Here is a 24086-nt window from a genome sequence, read left to right on the forward strand (position 1 = left end):
CGTTGGCTAAGCTTGCAAGCAATATAGGTGCAGATACGGCAATGAATAATAAGGTAGCCATGTCATTACAGCATGACCTGAATCACATGGTTACTGTCCAAAAACATGCTTTACAGAATGTGAAGTACAAGTAGTAATCAAAACCTTATGGGTTAACTGCTAGCAAGCAGTTTTGGCATCAGCCTCTAGGATGAAAAGGATGAGCTTTTTGCCTGAATATACAAAATAAATGGAATATTAAGAAACAGGAAAGAGATTTTGCATTGAGCCAGCATAATAAAACCAGGTTGCTCTACTTTTTATCATTAATTATAGTAATAATTCAAGCTGAGTAGTACTAGGTTCTCATGTCTGTGTGCCAAGAAAAGAATGGAAATGTTGGAGGAAGTTTGAAGTATGGTCACAAAAGTGGTCCTGGAACTGGAAAACTAACTGTATTCTAAGAAGTTTAAGGATTTCTAGCTGATGAATCCAGTGGAAATTTAAGAACTGTTGTGCTTAAATCTTTGTGCATGAATAAGAAATAAGACATTGAAGATTTTCTGTCTTGTAGGAGAAGGCATGAAATTTAAATTTAAGTTGGATAAATTCAATTTTGAAAGCAGATGCAATTTCCTAATAGCAAGGATAATTAAACTTTGGAGTATTTTCTCTGGATATTAGTCTCATTGTCACTCAGAATATTTGAGACATGATATCATCGTAACCTTCTCTAAAAACACTATCCAAAAAGACAGAAAGCATAAAAAAAGTAGCTGTGGGCTACAGAAGTTAATTAACGTGATCAGTATCTTCTGGCATCAGAGCCTGCATCCCAGAAAAATACATTGTTTTTTAAGGTATCAGCATCGTGCTTCTTCATATATTTGTGTAAGACTAAAGGCTGTACATAGAAATTACAAATAATTTATGTTGTAGGGCACCTCTCATGATTACCTACTTCTACCAACCACTCAAGGCAGGTTCAACTCTGAAGTTGGGTCAGGCAGCTCAGAGACTTGTCCCGCTGAGCTCTGAGTACTTCTGTGATTCCCAGCCTGTTAGTGCAACCTGCACCCCCGCTTAACTACATGCAGTGTGAAATTTTTTTTGGTATCCATCTGGAACTTCCCCTGCTGCAACTCTGCAACTCATGCTGTTTCCTCACTTTCTTCTGCTATGCACCTCTCTGAAAAGTCTGAATTTTTAATCACCACTTAGATGACAATAGCAATTAAACTCTTTGTCTCCTCTCTGATCTGCACAAACCAAATTTCCTTAGCCACACTGCTGTTACATTACTCTTCTGTTGCTAATGTTTTGGTGTTCTGTCACTTTTTCCAGTTGTGAGTATCTTTCTTGTCCTGGTGGGTCCAAACTGAACACAGGTATTGGACCTGGTTACTGGATACATTTAATGCAGTGATTCCATATAGTAGAAATTGACAACAGGAATGACAGCAAAAAAGAATAAAAGAAGTGTGGTCATTTTTTTTCCTCCCCTATTATACTGTGTGTTATTTTCCACAAGATAGAAATTGTCTCAGAACCTGTGATGTAATTAGTTAAATATTACTTTTATTATGAGATTCACTATCTGCATAAGGTAGCATGGAATTCAGGTAAAAGTTAGGGACTGGGAAAAAGTGAAATGAACAGATTAAAAATGTTTTGGTTTAGAAAATAGGTGCATATATTAACTGAATTTGCATTCTTGCACGACATTTTGAGTTGGCTATGTTGCATCTGTTTTATCCTACCTATAGTACTGGGAGGAATGAGAGAATGGCTATGACTGCTTAGTTCCTACTGAACAGAGTTTGAGCATCAACTACCATGCTGGCAACAGGAAGCTCCTTCATCCACGGACTAGGGGCACTAAACTTTTTTGAGGGTCAACATCTTTATCTAGTATATGATGCACCCATGTAAAACTCGCTGCTTATCTTATAAAGCAAGAGCAGAAAATAAGGATGACATAGATCCACTGTTTTTCCATTTCCTCTCCCTCTAAGCATGTTTTAAAAGTAAAGCCACTGCAACTGTACTTTGAGGTTCCCAATTTCATAGGTATATTTATGCCATTTACTCTGAGCTCCATCTACATTTTAGTTACTGCTCTAGCTATTTTCTGGATCCCCAAAAGGCTCGAGAAGGAGTTAAACAACTAATTTTTCATCCTGCAGCAATTCTGGAAATTCCCAGAAGTGTAAACCATAACTATGCTGGAATTTTTGATCAGACAATAATTAGTTTTGGGAAATGAAGAGGTCACTGAGTGAACGGCTTTGGATCACAGTGTTACGAATCTCAAAAGCTCCCCCTCACCCTGTTTTATGGATTTAAATCCTTCTCAGTATCTGGCATTAGCAACCTAAATAAAAGCAGAAATAATGTTTCTGAAGAAGGTGGCCTTCATTATATCAGTCTGTTGGCGCTCTAACAACACAGCGTTCATTGTTTCTATTGCCTCCATGTACTTGATGATCAAATCACATAAATCTCAATCTGAAGTAAACTGAGAATAATCAGAAGGCAAACTTCCAGCTACTGCCTATCTATCTCATAAAAAGTGAAGCCATGTGCTAACAGTAATATACATATATCTGCATATACATAGGTACACTGTGAAAACTTCAGGCACTTTTCACTGCAACTTTTTAATTAATTCCTGTTATTTTTCCTGCTCTAGAAAATGCTCAGTTAGTATCAAAATTCCAATGATTTTCAAAAGTGAGTACAAAATCCATCCAGGTAGACTAGGTTAATGGATGGGTAATATTAAATGTACATAGATCATCGAAGTATCTAATTCAAGCTTTCTGTTTGAAATAATTACCTCCTTTTCAATTATGAGTTCAAAGTGGAAGGCCTTATCTTCTTTTTCTAGTGCATGCACCCAGAAAATATGATTGCTTATACAAGGAAAAAAAAATAAAAATCGTATGTGGCAACACTCCTTTAGTTGGGCTTTACTGTTATTCAAGTCTAATTTCTTACTTTTTGTATTAGCTATTGCACTAATCTCTTGAAAAATAGTACTTCTTTTGATGTGGTTGCTGTGTGTCTGAGCATCAAACATTGTATTTGATCATTGTTCAGGATTGGTAGATTACTTTTTTTTAATTTATTACAAAGACTGCATGCTCAGCAGGGGATGATATCACATAGCATTTGGGGATACATACTAATGTAGCCCTTTGGAGATATGAATGAATCCATTTGGAGATATGAATCAACTATCTTCTTTCATGGGATCTTAGGATATAGCCTATAAAGCACTGTCTCTCTAGAAAAGCCTGCAGAAACTTCAGTTTCAAGCTCTTAAACACAATTTTCTGTGGGCACTCTTGAGAAGAATGTAGTTAGACAACTCAATGAAAAAAAGGGTCAAATAGCACATAACAAGTGGAAATGTTATGAAAATTTAGTGATTGATCAAATGTTAATTAGCTTATGGAACAATTATTTGAAACTGTGCTACACAGTATCTACCAGAGTAAATAAATAATTGAAATGATGGAAAGGGAAGAGTTTAGGAGAAACATTGTGACTGAAGTACTCAGCTGCTCAGTCAGGAAAGGAGATATCTTTCAGATAATTGTCAGCATTTTTATCTGACAATCACTTGCTAAAGAGTGGATTTTCCTTCTGGCTGTATCATTCCTCCTGTCTTTCCTGGAAAACATGTTTTGTAGTACTGCAATCCCATGCTGTTCAATACAGGGTTGAAGATAGAAGAATGGATGCTTGTATAAATTTATGTGTGTGTATATAAATATGTGTGTCTGTCTGTCTGTTTTTCATAAGAGTATATAATTAAAAATAAAAACATAAATAAATGTTTCATTTTTATTGGAGAAGCAATATTGAGGTAGTAAGTAGGAAAAGTTGTCAGTGCTCTCCTGAAATAGAACCCAGTGTCACTTTCTAACAGAGATTCCACTATTCTATCCCTCCTCAAGAAGTTACCTTTTCTTATGAATTTGTCAATTACTAGTTTCTTTCAAACTGTGGTTTTGGGGATACATCACTGATAAAACCCAGATGAAGATATCTAGCCAGTCTTCATCCTAATCAATATTTTCTCTCCATGATGATATGCAGTGTCTTCAGCTCTAAAAAGCATTTAAATAAAGGAAACTGAACTCTTTACAGCTCTTCTGCTAATGCATATCTTTTAACTTTAGGACTAAATGTGTGTGTAGGGAGAGGCAGCGTTCCTATGTATTCTGCATTTTTTTTTTCAGCACTATTGATTGGATAGTTAGAGGGATACCTGCCCCAGAATAGTGTGTAGGCTGGACGTCAGAATACTGCATTTTGAGGTACTTGCTCTGGGTGAGTAAGGAATGTGAATCTGCTCTGGTCACCCTCAGGGGTGATCTACCTTCACATTTACTTAACCTTTCTGTCTCAATCCCTTTTCAAACAAATGACCAAATGTGAGAGGCTTTAATCCAAAATTAGTGATGTCCTGATGGCATGAGCATTTGTTTATCTGTTTTTACTGTGGTGGAATTGTGCATTAGTTTTTAATGAAAGCTGGGTGTGGATGAGGACTATACAGCTGAAAGTCAATACACAGTAAGACGAACATTGGTTTAGGAGAAGGAACTGGGTTTATTACCAGAAGCTAATTGTGGCAGGTTCTTTATGCTGAGTCGCTAAGACTGCATCTGGAAAACCACAAACAAATACATACCAAAAGTCTAATTTTCCCTTGGTAAATTGTTTATCTTAAAACTCTGAATCTGGGTTTCGGTGTCATGATTCATGTCTTTGTGCATGAGCCTGAGATTTCTGCATTGCACTGTGCATAAGCTTAAAGTTTGGAACAAACCACAGATTGTTACTAAGGCCGAGTGGATTGTCCCATTGTCAGAAGGTGTTTCAGAGAATATGTTGGTCTTTTGTCCTATTAATTGCAGCCAGCTATCAGGTGACCTGTAGGTGAAGTTCAAATAATTGTTTTGACAGATGAACTAAAAAATATTTATCAGCCTTGGATGCTACACAGGCCATTACTTTCTTTTTATATTATATAGTGGTCATTTTCCTGAAGTGCTTGAACAAAGAATACCGCTGTTTAAAGAGAAACTGGCAACAACGAGTTATCTTCAAATTTGATGGTTTGAGGGACACACTGCTAGACTTGCCTGTTTTCCACTTTTCTTCATGGAAAAAGGAAAAGTGGCTGTAAGTGGAGTAGAACTGAATCTGCATTTAAGAAGTGGATTTATTTGCCAGAGGTGGTTTTCCCAGTGCATTCCTGATGTGCTGCTGACAGCTACTTGTGCATTAATATTTGTAATGAGCTTGAGATTTTCATAGTAAATTTGACTGTTTCTATTCACAGTGCTGTCCCTAATTCATGCCTAGTAAAAAACGGTTGCATGTAGATCAGGAAATATTTTACTGAGGAAAATGTAAGCTTAACTTTTTGGGAGGCTGATTTAGAAAATGGTCAAGGAATGGTGACTTCCCTATGAAACATCAGATATGGATCTGGTTGGTAAATGTACAGATAGTTGGTATTAAATCATATTAATTCATATTAATGGTATTTATATCTTCTGAGTGCCATCTTTGGGAGACAAAATATGTTCATTGTGTGTAAGAAATCTCATCTCTTCCCACACAATATCACTTGAAAGGAACATGCCTGAATACGAGCTTTTATATAAGGAGAATGAAAAAGTACAGCATACTTTAGGAGAGGTGCAAACAGGTAAAACAGTTTCTATTCCCTTCTGTTTTGAATGACTTGCAATTTCAAAGATTATTGCTTGTTACCCAGATATCAGTGACAGAGCAGGACTAAACTATTACTGGTTTTAGTAATTTTTTTCCGAAGGAAGTAAAATTAAGTGAGAGGTCAGTAATTACAGTACAATATATATGTACTAATCAAGTGAAAATGCTTGCATGAGGAATTTCGAAGAACCTTTGAAAGTAAGGTGTTAAACCAGAACAGAATTTTGAAAGAACAAACTTAAAATTTATTTTCATTCAGTCTTTAAGAAATGCACGGTTCATCACATACTTTATGTATTATTTCCATTACTTAATTTTTACATGAAAATACTGCAATCTGAGCCTAAATGAATAAAAATTTAAATCAATTAGAAGTATTTTTTGCAAATATTTTAAATTTATAATAGTTTGTAATAATAAAAGTGTGCTGTTTTTACTTAGACTGCTCTGATTCAGAATAAGAGGTGGTCAGTGCTCAATTGAGTGTGAATTGAAGCCTGCTAGGGTGCAGCATCAGAAAGCGCTGTGGATACTCTGTATCTTTAAATCAGCATCTAAAACTTGATTAATTCCTCCCAAGACTGACAAGTAGAATACTACTAAAGTGTGTATTCTCAGCCTGATAAAGAACATGAAAGATAAGACTGAGCTGAAATATACAAATCTTTGGGTAAAAGTAATGCTAAATAAAATATTATCATAAATTATATCATGATTTGAAAATTCCAGTGATGACTAGGGAATAAAAGTATGGTCCTTATTGATGTCCACAGCTCAACACTGCTTTGTAAAAATAGGATTTTCAGGCTTGGTAAAATGTAAAGTGAAACTATTTGGTATTTTGCAATTCAAAATTATGCTTCTTGAATTTTGTATCATTACATTGAAATAGAAATATGTCTCAAATATATTGACACACACAAAAAAATCCAAATCACTTTTCAAATGTTTGGAATACTTTTTTCACTTCCTATAAAAAAAAAAATAATCGAAAAGTCTGAAAATATTTTTCTTTTTAACTTTTGGAACTGAAAGTGAACTGCAAATGCCTTTAGTCATGCAGCAGTGTGAGCAAGTTTTTCATCCAGATTCATCTCAGCTTTGCTTTTTAAGGACATGTAATCTTAGCGTGCTATCAGTTGACTAGAGATGAGCTTAAAGGTACTGGTCTATTGTAAGGGTGTCATGGCCAATGTATTTAGGCGTGAAAACTGTAATATAAAGCTCTTGCAACTTCATGTCTAGCAGGCTGTACTTGGAGTCTAATAGACAGAACCTAAGCATCAGCGGAAAGTCAAAATGATTTGTTCCTTCACTGACTTTCTTATCTAAAAGCAGCAGATAGAAAGATTTTTTTAAGTAACATGAAAACACTCTACTAAATTTGCATAGTTAAATAATTAAAAGTGAAAAATTGAAAAAAAAAAAGGTAAAGTATATAGAAAAGAAAGAAATCTTATGGTGCACATATGTCTACATTAACCTGTCAAAACTATTTGTTTTCTGATTGTCCTATCTATTAATATACATACAGCCAGTTGGAGTATTCAGGCCGGGCATGCGAGTTCAGCTTTGGTTTCTCATAATACTACATAATGCATGATCAGAATCCACTCAATAAAACATGCTTATCAGAAAATAACTTAAAGTGAAAACATGTTATTTCATTAAGATGCTCTGGATAAGAATGAAACCTTCAGAAAATTTTACAACTTTTTTTAAACTTCCATAATTCCCTAGGCAAGTTTTACCTAAATTAGTGATTGATATATTAATATAACATAGGGAGCATTTTTTTTTTCCCAAAGTGAGTGAATGAGATGAATGTTTGAACACAATATGATGGGAAATTCAGGTTTCCATATGTTAATCTGTTTGCAAAAGTACCCTCTTCACTGGTAGTGGGACATTCTACTTTTAATGTTGTAGAGTGTAATTTTCATGATAAAAGGTATGTTGATTATTGTGGTGTCTGTAAGCCGGTCCATTTTTCAGCATTTACTTTTCAGTGATGGTTTGCAATGGGAATGATTACAGTAGCTTCACGTCAGTGTGGAACATCGTGATTGATGCTATTTCAAAGAGAACATGGAATCTCCTAATGACTTTTAATAGTGTCTATTTCTTTGTGGAATTTCTTTTCATTTTCTTAAAACAACAGGAACATTACTGATTGTATAACCTTATTCCCTGTCTCAGGTCTCCTAGAAACCCTGAACAGAAGATCATTAAACGAGTGATTGCTCTTGAAGGAGACATTATCAAGTAAGTATTTTAAGCCTTAGTCTCTAAGTCTTTATAGGAATAGTGCAGGTTTTCAGTGGATTTTAAATCAGTATCCTAGACAACGAGAACTTTCTAGTATTTTCTTTCTATCTGTTCTTAACAGGGATGTCAGCATTGTACCTGTCTCTTTTTTAATGAGAGGAGAAATGCTACACAAAACTGCTCATTCTCTCATGAAAGGTACATGGGTGCAAATAATACTTGTTTCTTAGAATATCTCTGCCACACGTCAAGGCAGGTAATTGTACAGCATTTGTTCAATAAGATTATATGGCTGTGATTTTTCAGTTAGAGACTCCAGCTGCTGTTTCATACTGTGGTTGGCAAATAAAAGTAGGGTGGTTTTTAAAGTTTGTTTGTTTCATGTTTTTTTTTAGGGGATTAATTTATTTTATTTTATTTTTGAGGCAAAGAACCCTCATAGACTACTGTCTTCACTGCAGTGTGTAGGAGTCTATAGGGAATACACTGGAACTGATATGGAGTAAATTATTCTATCAGAAAAAAAATGTGTAGCAAGAGTAGACTCTAGAGTACTTCAAGACTTGGTTTACTCTGACAGATAGACCTTCCTACTGGGGCTAGGTGGAAATAAATTACTAGTAGATGTAAATCAAAAGTTTTTGTGAGAACAGTATTATTTTGATGAAAATGCTTGTTTGAAAAGGTTTCTTTTTCCCAGGTACAGAATACAATTGGCATAGAGCTGGAAGTGTATATCCCTAGTTTCCCACACTATAATATGAATGACCCTGGGAGCTCTCAGACAATATGGCAGACTGAGACTCAATTCATTTAGATAATAACTCTTGCACTGGTGTGGTGAATACTTAACAAGTACTTGGCAGCTGCAATTCAAATCAGGTATTTGAGTATGATCTCAATGAGTCCTAGTGAATAGCAGCACTGGTGGGCTTTTGGGTGCTTGGAATATGTCTGTTGAAGCAAAATATCTGAAATAACACACACTAAGAAGATAATTTGATGTCAAAACCTATGGACATTACAGCTAAAACTAGCTATCGCTTTAAAGAACTAAAAACATAGGAGTAGTGTGCATTACTGAGTGATGCCTTTTATAGACCTACATCCCTAAGAAGGTACTTAATCCTTGATGTAGTTGATATTAGTGCTGTAATTCATATAAGTATAAAACTGGTGTGTTCATGATTCAGTATTCCTCACTCATTTCTGTAGTAATGTCAGAAAGAGATCGCAATATAAGGCAATTTCAAGTGTTACTTTTCACTGTTCTATAATATTCACATAGTTGTCTGAATTTTTGAAACTGAATATCGTTTTTAATAATACAAGACATTTAATAAATTAAACTCCAGATGTAGGAAATTAATTATGCTGTACATTCAAATGCCTTAAGACTCTGAAGTTTTCATTAACTTCTGTGGGTGTTCTTGGCCAAATGGACAAAGGTATGGGGCGTAATAGCTCTCAGATTGTTAGCAGAATACTGATGAGCCTGTAGGTTAGTGAATCACTCATGGACACAGAACTGAGAGAGACACTCTACAATGATCCTCATTTGTCTGTGGTAAAAGAGGTTAGATTAATTTATTGATAGAAATATTAATCTCAGTAATTCAGATGGGCATTTTTTCTATTTAAATGCATGAAAATTGTCCCACAGCTGTTTGCTTTAACTGTAGAAACTAGTTTTTAGCTAAAGAATAAATTATCAGACTACTATAACTTATTCAGTTTTTATTACGTATTTGTACATTACATAAATGTAAGAAATACTTGCTGCTCTTCATAGCGCTAGGGTAAAGCAAAAGCTTACATAATAAGATAAAACAGCAAAGCTGGCAAGGTTGTTCTGAATTGTATTATTTTTGTTGTGATACTGCAAGCAGGTATGTGACTAGGATATTTGTGAGTGAAACAGACAACTGGTAACTGAAAACATGTATAGAAAACATAAATAGATTTTGATTCCTATTTGATGTCTGAAGAGATTCTTTATTACAAACCAAAAATAATTGGGTTTTATATCTTAAGATTTTGTATCTATATATTTTTATATACTGAATTATTCCTGATCTGCATGAAATGATGCTGTGAATGAAACTAAAAGTAACAAGGATAATGTACAAAAATGTATCTGAAAGTATGGGACTTTTCCCTCTTGTTCTGATTCTTTTTTGGTATGGGTGAAACATGATGCACAACTAATACATACTGACCTTGGAGGAATATTTGAACGTCTTCGTTCCTAATATCAAGTCTTTGAAAGGGAGTATATATATATATGCCTGTATGCTAAAAAACCAGGCACTTTTTTAAGCCTTTTGCTGCTCCAGTAATCAACCAGAATTCCTTCTTGCTGAGAAAACATCTAGTCTCACTACAGAGCAGTTGTTTCAGTTCCAAGGTACAGAAAAATGGGAATCATCAGTTAGATATATTGGGGCCCTAGCACATATGGGGCTGTTTGTGGGTACAATGGTTTTGCAGAGGTAGTGGTTATACAGAGAGTTGTGTTTTGTGGGACATTTTATGTGGAAGGTCAGTGCAATGTACAAAGTCTATCTGTTGCTCTGCAAATTTTGCTTGGTGTCATGTGACAGAATTAATTAATACACACTTTCAATGGTGAGTCTTCCAGTCTCCCATTGTAAAGAAAGGATTCCAAATAACTGTGATTTGGAAGGTATTTTCATGTAGTGCTCCATGAGATAGGTAATAAGACAATATGATCTGTGAGTCTGTAATTATGCTTTCATAGATGAATGAATTATCTGTATTTATCTATTTGGTGCCTGATTAGGGATAATTTGTCACAAGAATACTGTGTTTTCTCATATTATCAATTAAAATAAGTTAGTTAGCATTTTACTATTTGTTAATTACCAAAAGTAATGAAAGATTGAATAGGCAGAGCCATCAGTACTGTAGGAAAGGTTCTTTGTATTTTGACCTGAGTTGAGGTGTTATGACTCCATGCAGAAAAAATCTGTTTTTCAGTTCTTCCTTTCTAAAAGCGTTAAATAAGTTTAAAAAAGTTACGTTTTGCAAAGAATAATGCCTGTCTTCTAGTTTTTGAAAAGGAATGTAGTTAAGAGATCTGCAATGGGTCCATTTTGACCTTTCATTTTGTATTTTTCAGGTAATCAGGTGTTATGGGCTACATAGTACTTCACCTTTTGAAATGTGCTTTGAGGGACTGAAAAATGCTACAGACTTACTGCATAAGAATTCTGGCACTTTGATTTTCTGTTCTGGTTTCCAGTCAGTTGGTAGTCCTGGTGAAGTGGGTTCAGTAGTGTTCTGTAAATCCCCAGGAGCATATAGTACATGCCACAGACCTGTAACAGATAATTTAATTTGGATAAGCTAGTAGAGCTTCCTCTTCAGAACAATTTCAAGAATAGACAGAAAATCACCATTTAGCCCTTGAGAATGAATCTATAGGTCAGCTTGTATATAGACAATATTGCAAAGCATAGCTCCCATTGATCAGCCTTTCTTTTGTCTTCCATGGATTCACAGGAGAATTAACTTTAAGTAGGAAATGATTACAGTGGTTCCTGAAGACTGTTTACATGATAGTTCTTCCAAAGGAAGCCTTATTTTAAAAGTCAATATAATCCAGTCTGTTAAAAATTAATGTTGGTGTTATAAAACACTTTGAATAACTTGAAATTAAACTTATTAAAACTCATTTATCTTAAATGCAGTGGTGGAAATTAAAAAATCTATAGTAATCTATCACAGATGAGTTATGGTACGATTCAGTAACACAAAGAAATGAAGATTTATGCAAAGTGAACCAAAACTGAGTTTAAACTTGCCTCTCTCAGTAGGCGAGGAGGCAGTGGCGGCGGGCCGGGTCGAGGGCCGGGGCGCACGGGGACCCGTGGGGCCGAGCGCGGAGCCCCACCGCGGCCGGCAGCTCTGGCGGGCCCGGCCGGACCGCGGCGGGTGTCGGGGGCCCGCGGCAGCGCCGGGCCCGGGCCACGGGGCGGCACTTGGCGGGCGCGGGAGGCCGCGGGGAGCGCCCCGCACCGGGCGTGTGTGCCCGCGGCCCCGGGCAGCGCCACGGGGCTCTGCCGCAGCGCCGGGCACTCGCCTCGGCTGCAGCCGCTACTTCTGCACCCAGCTGCCGGCCCGGCGGGAGCCCTGAGAGCGGTGCTGCCTTCCGAAGGTGCGGCCGAGGGAGGCCACAGCTCGTCAGGAGCACAGACGGCTGCCCGCTGCGGCTGTTGCACCGGGGCACGATTGGCACTGCAAACCAGAACCGGGGCGGAATCAAGGAAGACTACAGAGCCCTGGTGATGCAAGTGAAAAATGTCGGTGCCCAAGTTATCTTGTCTTCCATTTTACCAGCAGGAGGAAGGGGTGCAGTCAGAAGCAGATGCATAATGCAAATCAGCTTCTGGCTTCATAGATGGTGCCCTTGTGAGGGTTTTGGCTTCTATGTCAACTGGTCATTCTTTGCCAACTGTAGCCCGTTAGGGAGGAATGGGATCCACCTGCCTAGAAGAGACAAGGGAATCTTTGGCAGCAGGCTGGCCAGCTTGGTGAGGCAGGCTTTAAACCAGGTGTCCTCAAACTTTTTAACCAGGGGGCCGGTACGCGGATGCAGTGGCAGGCAGTCACCTGCGGCTGCTTGGTTTCCCCCCCAAGCCCTGGCGGGGGGGTCTGTAAATACCGGGGGCCGGATTGAGGACCCTGGGGGCTGTATCCAGCCCGCGGGCCATAGTTTGAGGACCCCTGGTTTAAACTGAAGGAATTGGCTGGGGGGTGAGGGATGTCCAAAGTCACGACGCTAACACCATCACATCCAACTGGGGAATAAGCCAGGCCAACAGCAGCGGCAACAAATCTTCCACAGCTACCTCTCAAGATACAAATCAGAAGGCCGACCACCTCCAGGGTGCGTGTGGCTGTGGTAGATCCTTTTGGCCCCTCTTGGTAAAACTGCACGCTCCGTTGCCTCTCTGAAATACCTGTACACCAAGGCATGCAGTGTGGGGGATACACAGCAAGTGTTAACGATCCGTGTGTGGTCACAGGGCCACAATCTCATTACGATTGCAGAGACATGGTGGGATAGCTTGCATGACTGGAATGCTGTCTTGGATGGCTTTGTACTTTTTAGGAAAGACAAGCCAGGAAGGCAAGGTGGTCGAGTTGCTGTTTATGTGAGAGAGCAAGTGGAATGTATCATGCATCAAGCTCTGCCTATGGGTGGGTGAAGAAGGAGCTGAGAGCTTATGGGTGAGGGTTCAGACACAGGCTAAAATGGGTGACACATTGTGGATGTTTACTACAGGCCACCTGATCAGGAAGAGCAAGTTGATGAGGCCTTCTACAGAGAGCTGGAGGTGGCCTCACAATCACAGGCCCTGGTTTTCATGGGGGACTTCAACCACCCTGGTAGCTGCTGGAAAGACAATACAGCCAGGCACACATGGTCCAGGAGGTTCCTGCAGAGACTGATGATAAGTTTTTGATACAGCTGATGGAGGAGCCAGTGAGGCAAGGTTGCTGCTGTACCTTGAACTAACAAAGAAAGGACCAGTTGGGGATATGAATGCTGGGGGCAACCTTGGCTGCAGTGACCATGAGATGCTGGAGGTGAGGCTCCTGCGTTGAGGGAGCAGGGCAATAAGTAGGATTGCAACCCTGAGTTTCAGGAGAGCTAAATTTGGCCTCTTCAAGGACCTGCTTGGAGGCATCCCATGTGTTATGGCTCCAGAAGGCAGGGGAGTCCAAGGGGGCTGGCTAATATTCAAACATCAATTCCTCCAAGCTCAAGAGTGATGCATCCCCATGAGTAAAAAATTCTGCAAAGAAGGCAGGAGATAGGCATGGATGAGCAAGGAGCTTCTGGCAAAATTCTGGCCAAAAAAAAACCCAGAAGGAGGAATTTTACAGGATGTGGGAAAAGGGACAGGCCACTTGGGAGGAATACAGGTGTGCTGTCAGAGCATGCAGGGAGGTGACAAGGAAGGCTAAGGTCTGTTTGGAATTAAATCTGGTGAGGGATGTCAAGGACAACAAGAAGGCCTTCTTCAAGGACATCAGTAGGAGTAGAAAGACTAGGGAAAATGGGGGTCTGCTGCTGCGTGAGGTTGTTGCCCTGGTGACAAAGGACACAGAGAAGGTAGAGCTACTGAATGCCTTCTTTGCTTCAGTCTTTGCTGTTAAGGCCAGCCCTCAGGAGTCCCAGACCCTGGAGGCAAGAGAGGAAGTCTGTAGAAAGGCAGACTTTCCTTTGGTCGAGGAAGATCATGTTAGAGATCACTTAAGCAAACCTGACACCCACAGATCCATGGGCCCTGATGGGATGCACCCCCGAGTGTTGAGTGAGCTGGCAGATGTTATTGCCAAGCCTCTCTCCATCATCCAGGCCTTCACCATTTAATCACAGAGAAATAATTCTATGTTCACTAGTGCTGTAGCAAGAGTCATCTTGTTTCCTTTCCATCCTGACATACACACAAAGACCTCTGGTAATTATTCTGAGGTACGGGTGATGTGGTAAGGTACTGCTTGCACTGGCTCAATGTTGGAATAGAAAAAATGGATTATCAGTAAAAGACATCAAAAGGCTAGGAATCACAGTTGATCATGATACACAGGGTATGTTTGTGGCTGTATCCTATTCCCTTCTTCCACAAAGCTCACTGTCTCTTTCTTTGGGTTGTGAGTATAGATCTGTGAGTGTGAGGATCCGCACTGGGAAGATTGCCATCAGAATTGACAAAAATGAGAACTGGTTGTGCTCTACGGAGATGCAGCATTGTCCTCAGATTACAGATTTTAGAAGATCTTTCCTTGTGACTAATTGCAGGTCTGCTATTGTTGTGTCTTTGTACTCTATGTATCTAAAGGATGTAGTAGCAGTCAAACTGCCCCTTAGATTAAAAACTCTTTGTCTTCCAAAATATTTTTGTTTTGTGGCCATGTGTACAGCATGCATATCTCGTAGGTTTTATGCAGTTTATTTTGAAATACTTATTGTTAGGTACAGACAGGATTTTTTTTGAAGTGCTTATTGTTAGGTACAGACAAGATTTTTTTTAAGCCAAAGAAAGCTTTTATTATGTTCCAGCTATACTGCTCTGTCATGGCTCCCCAGCATTGATTGTATCCTTTCAAGTATCCTAAATGGAGTTTGCATTGATTTTGACTCCATTTCCCTATGCAGAGTCCTTGCATGACTGGACTCCATTTCTGTAAATGCAAATGATGGGAATATATATTGGTACAGCATCTTTGAGCTATAAAAACTATCTGACAAACCCGAGATGAAGAGTTTTTCTGTATCCATAATGAATTTCTAAGTTTCTATAGATCTTTAGGCCCAGTAATGAAGACCTGCAAAGCTGGATTTCTAAAATTTGGCATTCTTCATACTATTATAAAATAAGGAGAAATGTTTTTGCTTTGCATTAGACTTTGATTGTAATAGTTGAGGAAAAAGCATGAAGAGATAGAAAGAATAAGAACAGAAAGTTCAAGTTCAGGAGAAAAATGTACAAATGTGCTGTCTTTTGTTTTCAGAAAATAAAAGGTAAAATAATTTTTCACAAAGGCACAATATATGAACATACAAAAAATAGAAAGACATAGTTTTCCAGAATAATTTTTTACTTTTTTTTTCACATTGGAAAGTGTGAGTGTTAATATTATAGCCATATTTACTCATTGTTCCACTCAATAAGGAATTCATTCCTTTAATATCCGTAACATTTTAAAGACATATATTCTTCCTAACAGTAGATAGCAGCAGTAAAATTGCTAAAATATTGTGTATATCATCAATACCATTTCTTCAATATTTCAGTTGGTTTCATTTGTCAAAATTCATTGAAAGTAATGGAGTTACAATGCAGAGCTAGTGTGACCTCTGGAACTCTTAATATTAAAGGAAAAAACCCAGGGTAATATGATTCTCTGAGATTGTACAGAATATGCAGTGTTAGCTTATAGAAAAAAGAAACAACATATCCTATTACCTCTGAAGTAAGGAGGTTTGATTTGGACAACACTATGAGACAATAAAAAAGAGACCATCAATAACGTGAGTTTTCAGAGTTACTATTCAGACTAAACCCAAAAGTACTAAAAATTGAGTATGCAATTGCAATTGCAATATATAGTCAGCTACTCTCCATTACTGTGTGTCTGAATCAAGCCACAAATGACAGCTGCATTTATAAGAGGGAGAAAGGTTTTTTTTATTATTTCTTCCTTTTTTCTTCCTCTTTTTTGTTTTGGGCTTTTTGTTTGTTTTTGGTTTTGTTTAATTAGAGGAGCAGCACTTTAAAATGTGAAAAGCAGCATCTCTTTTAAGATAGCGTATCTGTGAACACTGTGCATAACAAGTCTCTGTAGTGCTCAAAGACTATTTTAATCTGCCAAAGTAATAAACAGTGGGGGAGTCTTTTAAATGCTCTGTAGGCACCTTGGAGTAACATTTCTCATGGCTTTCAATAAATCCCTGTAGTTATGCAGCCGTGGTTATTGTGAAGTATACTTCAGTATATGCAGAAAGTGTATCTGCAGACACTTATTGCCAGCATTAGCTGTAGCTGTGTGAAGTACCATTCTGTCTTGTGCTCATATGTGTTATAGAATTAAGAGAAAAGAGGCAGACAAGCACTTTGTCTTTAGCCTTGAAAACTACAAGAATGGAGAACAAAAATCTGGAAGAGATGGGAAAAGTACTGTTGAAGTATCATGGCCTGTCTGGACTGTGCTCACACCAGCAGCTGAGAGCATGTAACTTTTGCTGTTTTATGCCATTGGTCAATTGTGACGTTTCAAATGTGCAAATATCCAGCAGAGTTATGATCACCAGTTTGCTTCCCCTGACTGGTTTCAATGTGCTGGACACTAAGCAGAGACCAATGTAAGAGCAGATAATACTACTAATAGGCAGATTTTTATTTTCTATGAAATCATCTTCTAGGATGTTGAGGCCTTTTGATAGGTTTTAAACACAAACATTATAAACAGGGCTGTGATATACACAAATGCTGTTTCAGGAAGAGAAAAATACCTTTGTGTCATAGACCACACATAGACTTCTGTGTCCAGATTTGGGCAGGAAGGACATTGGTAATCTGGAACAAATCCAGCAAAGGGCCTCAAGCCTTCAGGCTGGTCAGGGGCTGCAGCACTTGCCCTGTCAGGAGAGACTGGGGAGATGGGACTGTTCAGCCTGGAGAAGAGAAGGCTCTGGGGTCACCTAAAGCAATCCCCCAGTACCTGTGGGGAGGTTAGCAAGAAGGTGGAGCCAGGCATAGTGGTGCAATGGGCATAACTTGAGAGGTTCAGATTTGATAAGGGAAGCATTTTCTCCATGAGGTCAGGCAGTGGGTCAGTTGCCAGAGAAGGTGTGGTCTCCATCCTTGGAGGTGTTCAAGACATGACTGGATAAAGCCTTCAACAACCTCACCTTATCTTGTAGCTAACCCTGGTTTGGACAGGTGGTTGAACTAGAAACCTCCTGAGGGACCTTCCAGCCTGAATTATCATATGATTCTATAATCTCAAATATTAATTTTCAAATGTGTTACATCTTTTAGAGGAATGTTTTCTTCGTTAGAAGCTTAAACAAGTCCCGTGTATTAATCTGGCTTAAGAGAGCATGTCTTTTGTAGGCATTTTTCTTTAAAGAAATACATTTGATTTCTTTTTCGCTGAAAGTTGATTTGCTGCCAAGACATCAGATGGTTAGAAAAGACATGCATACAAGTATAATCATCTCAATGGGAAGCTCAATAGATTGTCTTTATGAAGATTTTAAAAAAGTGAGCAGTGAGTAAAATGCACTAACACTTAAAAAATGCAATAGTTAATAAAATGCTTTCATTTATTTTGATTTCCAGAAGTTATTTCCCCTTTGCTTTCTAAGCTACGAATACAAATGTCATTTGTGGTCTGAAATTTGGGACTCAAATCCATACTTAGGCATTAGAATAAAGGGTGTTTTTAGTAAAAATGATCTGTCCTGAGCAATTCAGGGCTTCATCTTCTCAACATTTGAATGTCTGCTTAAGTAGTTTCTGGATAGAATTTGAGCTCCATTGCAACTCTGATGCTCATCTGTATATACTAAATTAAAAGCTCAGTGTGACAAGACCAAAGCTGGGGGTAGGAGGCAGGAGATAGTATTAAACCCCATTTTATAGAAGAGGAAGTCAGTATGAAAGTGGTTGTTGTAGGCTTATGCTCACATAAGAGGTTTGTGGAACAGCCATTAACTGAACTCCCTGGGTTCCTCATCCTAGAAAATGAACAACAAGTTCATGTATTTTTCAGCAGCAGATTTTTCTAAGTGTGCTGGAAGGCGAACAAGGTTCAGAACCTGGTAATTCATGCACGCACTTGCCTCCTGTAAATCAAAAGGATAATTTTATTAGCTTGTGCAGTATTAGGATCAAGGATATTTTTATGTTTGCAAATTGAGGGAAAACACGCTTAAACAGAAGAGTCTACTCTGAATATTGTAAATGAATCTTATGGGTTATTTCATTTTACAGCAGTGCAAAAGTCCTCTCTGTCTTGCTTGAATATATCTGGGGTGCTGAACTCAGCCAGTGACACAGTGAAAGAATAGTATTCACCTACCAATAATGAGTAGAAAATTATCTTGTGAACTAGACTCAGTATGGGGTTGTTTCATTATCTGGATCATTATCATGGTTGCAGAGTCCCAAATAATGACTTTTTGTTTGGTTTTGTTATTTTTGGGTTTTTTTGGTGGTTTTTGGGGGGTTTTGTTTGGTTTGTTTTTTTGTCTGAATTCCTTTGTCTCCTTTGAAGGAAGAATTAAGCAGACGTTCTGTTCATTTCAAATCAAGTAGTGATAGTGTAATTACAAATTACGGAATTTGTGGTTTTTAAAAGGTACTGCTTTTGTGTGCACACATGCACACACACACACATATTCATTCACACTCTCTTCCCCCACCCCACCCCTTCCTTCTGTCCCCGCAGCTGGAGATACTGCTCCCTCATGTGATTCATTTAAGCTGACTACATGCATGATACTGCTCCAGTCTAATGAAGATTAATTTCCATCTCCACTCATATGTAGGGAAACAACAGCAGTTGAATCACTTTTGATACTGTATATAAAAATAGCATAGCTCTTCTCCAAAGTGTTCCTAAATGCTCATCTTTCCAATGCTTTCCTCTGGGCTCCCTTTTGGAATTGCTGAAGGCAGCTTGAGTGAACACCATGTACTTGGCATTGCAATGAGCTGACAGGGACCACATGTCTGCTTACCAACTCCAGCTGAAGCACAATAACTTCTTAAAATGCATCAACACTGCCATTTGTGATGATCTGAACATACTCTCTCATAGGATCAGAGTCTCAGCTGGTATGAACCATCTTAGCTTTGTTAATGTTAAGGGAAATAGGCCAATTTAGTCTAAATAAAAATCTGGTTAAAACATTTCTTGGGATAAGAGCATATGTAAAGAAAACATTTTTTGTTGTAAGAACATATGTAAAGAATACAATATATTACACCTCTTTAAAGGCTTATAATTCATTTTGTACATTTCATATTTTTCTATTGAGTGGAGTAATGAATACAGAATTCTACACAGAATGAACTGATGATGCTTTATATATTTTTATTTATTTTTTTAGTAAAATAGTGTAAAGTTTTCCATTTGTTTACTTTTTTTTCTTCACTGGATTTACAGCTTGACAAAGTTTTTTAGTACCAGTGCATATCTTATAGCATATCTTACAGCCATATGCAAAAATTGCCCTTGTTTTAATTCAAAAAATTTGAAATGACTGTTTGCTATTACGTAAAACTTGCAAATATATGTTGGCAGAAATATTAATTGTAAATTGTTCATTTAAAAAGATTACCTTCATAGTTTTGTGCTGCAAACTGATCTTGAAATGAGGTCCTGAATAGTTCACAGCAGCAGAACTAATAAGGTTTTGAAATTGATCACCCCAGTACTTATGAGATTCAAATGAGAATAAGAGGGAAAATGACTATTATCTTTTTTCATTATTATCAGACTGACTATTGTTGACATTCTGCTTCTGTGGAGTAAATTGTGTGATGAAACTGTAGTGTATTTTGGGTATAATGGGTAACAAGTCATTAAGCAGGGTCTCCAGCATCTGTGCATGGGGGAGCCAAAAATATTTTCTGCTTTACTTTAGTCTGTTGGCAGTGATTGCACAAATAATTTCTGCTCACTGACCATTATGCCACAAGCTTTTTAATATGCAGCCAAAAATATGTTATGATAAACTGTATGTCATGTATTTCTAGAACTTCAGGTATAGCATTTCTAATGACTGGGTTTCAATTTTGTATATATAGCACAAATAAATTAGTATTTAAACATTTATTATAGCATGAAGGGGAGCAAGTTATAAATGCTGAAAATGATTGTGATAGGATTTGCTATAATTGAAAATCAAAGCATAGTGCCCTACAAGTAGAGGTGGGAGTATAATAACTGATGGACCTCTAAAAGAGATAGAATAGAATAATGAATGAGGAAATCAATGAACAGATTAGAAATAGGTACGTACCTAAAAAAGAAAGGTGACCTTTAATGGATTTCAGAGGGCTGACTTGGTGACTGGGTAAATTAATCACAGTTCCACTACTAGTGCAACTTTCTGTACAAAATCCAAAATTGCCTGCATGCAACATTGTGGAAATGGATAACGTGTAATTAAAAGTAGCAGAATCATGTGTCTTTTCAGGAGTATTATTGAGCATGTCTTGTCATATTTCAGATAAAGTATATGTAGGTTTGATCATATTTAAAATAAGGATGTAGATTTCTAGTAATAAAAGTCATTCTGCTGTTTCTAAAGCTTATACAGTAGTTAAAACTTTAATTAAACAGGCTTTCAAGAATGGGGAATAGAGACTAAGTTCATAAACCAGACAGATATGCTTTGTAAATGAAGAAGAAAACTAATTAAGCCAAGCATAGCAGCATAATATTAATTTTTAAAAACACTTCAAGCATACTTACAGTAAATCTTGCCACAGCTATTGCATATTTCCTAATGAGTTATTCTACAGTTTAGGTTCAGTATCTATGCTGCCAGCACTCCATAGCCAGGTAAAAAATTATATCCTTAGGTGTTATGCTAATGTTTATTTCAACACAATTAACTCTTTGAGCGTAATTTATGAAAAGGGTAAAATAACAAAAAGAACTTTTAGGTACCAGAATAGTTTTCATTCCTCTAAGTTTTATTCAGCTGGTGTTAATTCTAGTTTCTTTCCAATGAGACAGAGGTCAATATGGAGCGCTTGCTGGTCTCTATCAAGAACTCTCACACATGGGACAGAAGAGGGCTCACGTTTGTCATACGTATGGAAGGCAATTAAGGGAATCAGTGAACTTCTGCCTTTGATTCCATATGAATACAAAATCCAACAACATGTTTTTGCATTGTTAGATTTAGATAGTTAAGTTGAAAGCATTTCTGATGTTTGGCTGCAGTGTTTGTGCTTCTATGTTTCCTCAAACTATTTATCTAAAAAATCTTGAACATTTTTAATTATTTGAGAGATGTGATAACACTGTTAGGATGTTGCTTCTCTGGTTGGATTTCTGTATTTCTGTAAAGAAAGCTTTAGTTTCCTGACAGATTACTGAGAAATCCCTAATTCTTGTCATCGTCTGCTGGGCAATATTGATGTTGTTTGAACAGGTTCAGTTGGATCAGCTTTAGGTATGTTCTTTCGGGATCTCTACTACACAGAAACTGAAAATTTGGGTCAATTTTTGAAGTAATAACAAATGCCTGAGGACTTTTAAAATCAAACTGTTCCACTCTGTCAATTCAAATATGCCTTTTTTTCAGAGAATATAGAAGTATATTTAATATTGAATTTTCATAATTACTTTCCTTCTGGCTTGGCCACATAGACAAACAGTTTCATTGCCCAAATGTGGGCAAAAGTAGCAGATATATCAGGAATATTATATACATGTCTACTGATTTTTGTAGAAGACTTCTTAAAATCTGGAGTATTCTCTGTGTTACTCAAAGACTGAGCAGACAGGCTTACCTGTGAGGTCCATAGCTGATGGTATATATACTCCTAATGAAAAAAAAGAAAATTATTTGAAAATTAAAAAAAAAATAATAAAAAGAGAGTGAGACAAAGAGAAGAGAAAGCTACACCAGTGGCCAGCTGGAAAGGAAGAGACTGGGTTATCTCCAGGCAAGACTCCTCTTCCCATAATTTTCTCCAGTGGTACAGATATTCCCCTGAACACTTCCCACAGTGACTATACAGTTACAGAAGGACCGTCGTGGTGTCCCAGCTAGTTTCTCTCACATGTTACTATTGATGGTGCTGACTGCAGCACACAGATCAGGTGCAGATGTTGCACTCATTTAACATGTTGCAAAGTTCTGTGCAAATATTTCTGGGTACTGCTTCTGTGCTATTTAAATAATATTTATCTACTAATGTTACCTACTACGCTCTACATATTCCTGTCCATAAAGTTATAGAGCAAAAGCTACAAAGTGAGAGGTGAAAGAGGAGCAGGAGGATAAAGGGTGAATTAAAAATCAGTCATAATCTGTTGCCACAAGAAACCCATCAGAGACATATCAAAGTCTTGCAATTTGATGACGCAAGGCCATGAGGGCAAGAGCATTTGGGAGTGTAAGGTAAGAAAGTATTGCCACAGCAGCCTTGGGGTATGTCAGTGAAAGACAAAAGCAGACTTTAATGCTACAAGTTAAAGGTTACAGGGCTGTAAAGGAAAAGCCCCTAATGTTGCTAACCTTAAAGCACAGGGCAACAGCTGTACCTTTCATTTCTCTGTGCATAATGTGAATCATTATGATGATGATCTTTGTGGTTTAACCTCAGCTGGCAACTAAGTACCATGCAGCTGCTTGCTCACTCCCCTTGCTCACTCCGTGCCTCTCGCAATGGGATGGGAAGAAGAATTGGGGAAAATGGTAAAAGTCAAGGATTGAGATAAGAACAATTTAATAATTGAAAGATAATAACAAAACCAACAACAACAACAAAACCACCACCACCACTAATAATAATAATAACAGGGAGAGAATGGGAGAGGAATAAAATGTAAAGGTAAGGGCGGGGAGGGGTGGGAAGTGATGCACAGTACAATTGCCTACCACCTGCTGCTGCCCAGCCAGCCCCTGAGCAGTGACTGGCAGGCCCCAGCCAACTCCCCTCAATTCCTGTACTATGATGTTCTATGGCATGGAATATCCCTTTGGCTAGTTCAGGTCACCTGCCCTGGCTGTGTCCCCTCCCAATTTCTTGTGCCCCTTGAGCCGTCTCACTGGCAGGGTCTGTGAAAATGAAAAATCCTTGACTTAGTATAAACATCACCCAGCAACAACTAAAACCATCAGTGTGCCACCAACATTATTCTCACACCAAATCCAAAACACAGCACTGCACCGGTTACTAAGAAATTAACTCTATGCCAGCTGAAACCAGGACAGTGATGTAAAAGAAAAGCCATTTTGTAGGTAATTTGAGACTCTATTTAATGTGAAGATTTAAAAAAATTTCATGGACAGAACTAACCATTTACAGTAGAAATACTCACGTAACAGTTAATCAGCTTCTGTAGTGCAACATAGTGTAACTCATCCTCTAACCCCCCTTTCTTTTCTTTTAAGTTTTAAGGAACATTTTAGGAAATTATGTTTCTGTTCACCCCCTCTTCCCTCACCCCTTATGCTCATGTATCCTCTATACATACTGTACCACTGCTAAAGTCAGTCTGTAAGAGCCTCTACATAGGTAATTGTGTTCTGTTCCTGTGTATCCTTTGATATACATAACAGAGTTTGAGGACTCTTTTAAAAATATTAACATATCTGTATGCACTATCCTTTCATATACAGGCATGTGAGGATAATTTTGAACATGCTAGGATATGTTGGACATCTACTCTTTGCCCACAGTTGTTTTTCACCAGAGTTTAAAAAGTTTCTGGAAAGTTTCATCTTTTAGGTGCTCAATTCTCTTCTGCTGTACTTAACTGTTAGATACTAACTGTTGCCAGGACAAGGG

General features: G+C 37.9%; 1 protein-coding gene across 2 annotated transcripts in view; it reads left to right on the top strand.

Annotated features, from left to right (window-relative positions):
• Positions 1–24086, top strand: part of IMMP2L (inner mitochondrial membrane peptidase subunit 2) — a 477884-nt gene that overhangs the window by 306233 nt on the left and 147565 nt on the right. For both annotated transcript variants that reach the window (XM_040596098.1, XM_040596096.1), the window contains exon 4: positions 7936–8001. In XM_040596098.1, the coding sequence (XP_040452032.1) occupies positions 7936–8001 (66 nt within the window). The remainder of the gene's footprint in view (positions 1–7935; positions 8002–24086) is intronic.

The sequence above is a fragment of the Falco naumanni genome, chromosome 5 (genome assembly GCF_017639655.2).
Source record: "Falco naumanni isolate bFalNau1 chromosome 5, bFalNau1.pat, whole genome shotgun sequence".
Classification (NCBI taxonomy): Eukaryota; Metazoa; Chordata; class Aves; order Falconiformes; family Falconidae; genus Falco; species Falco naumanni.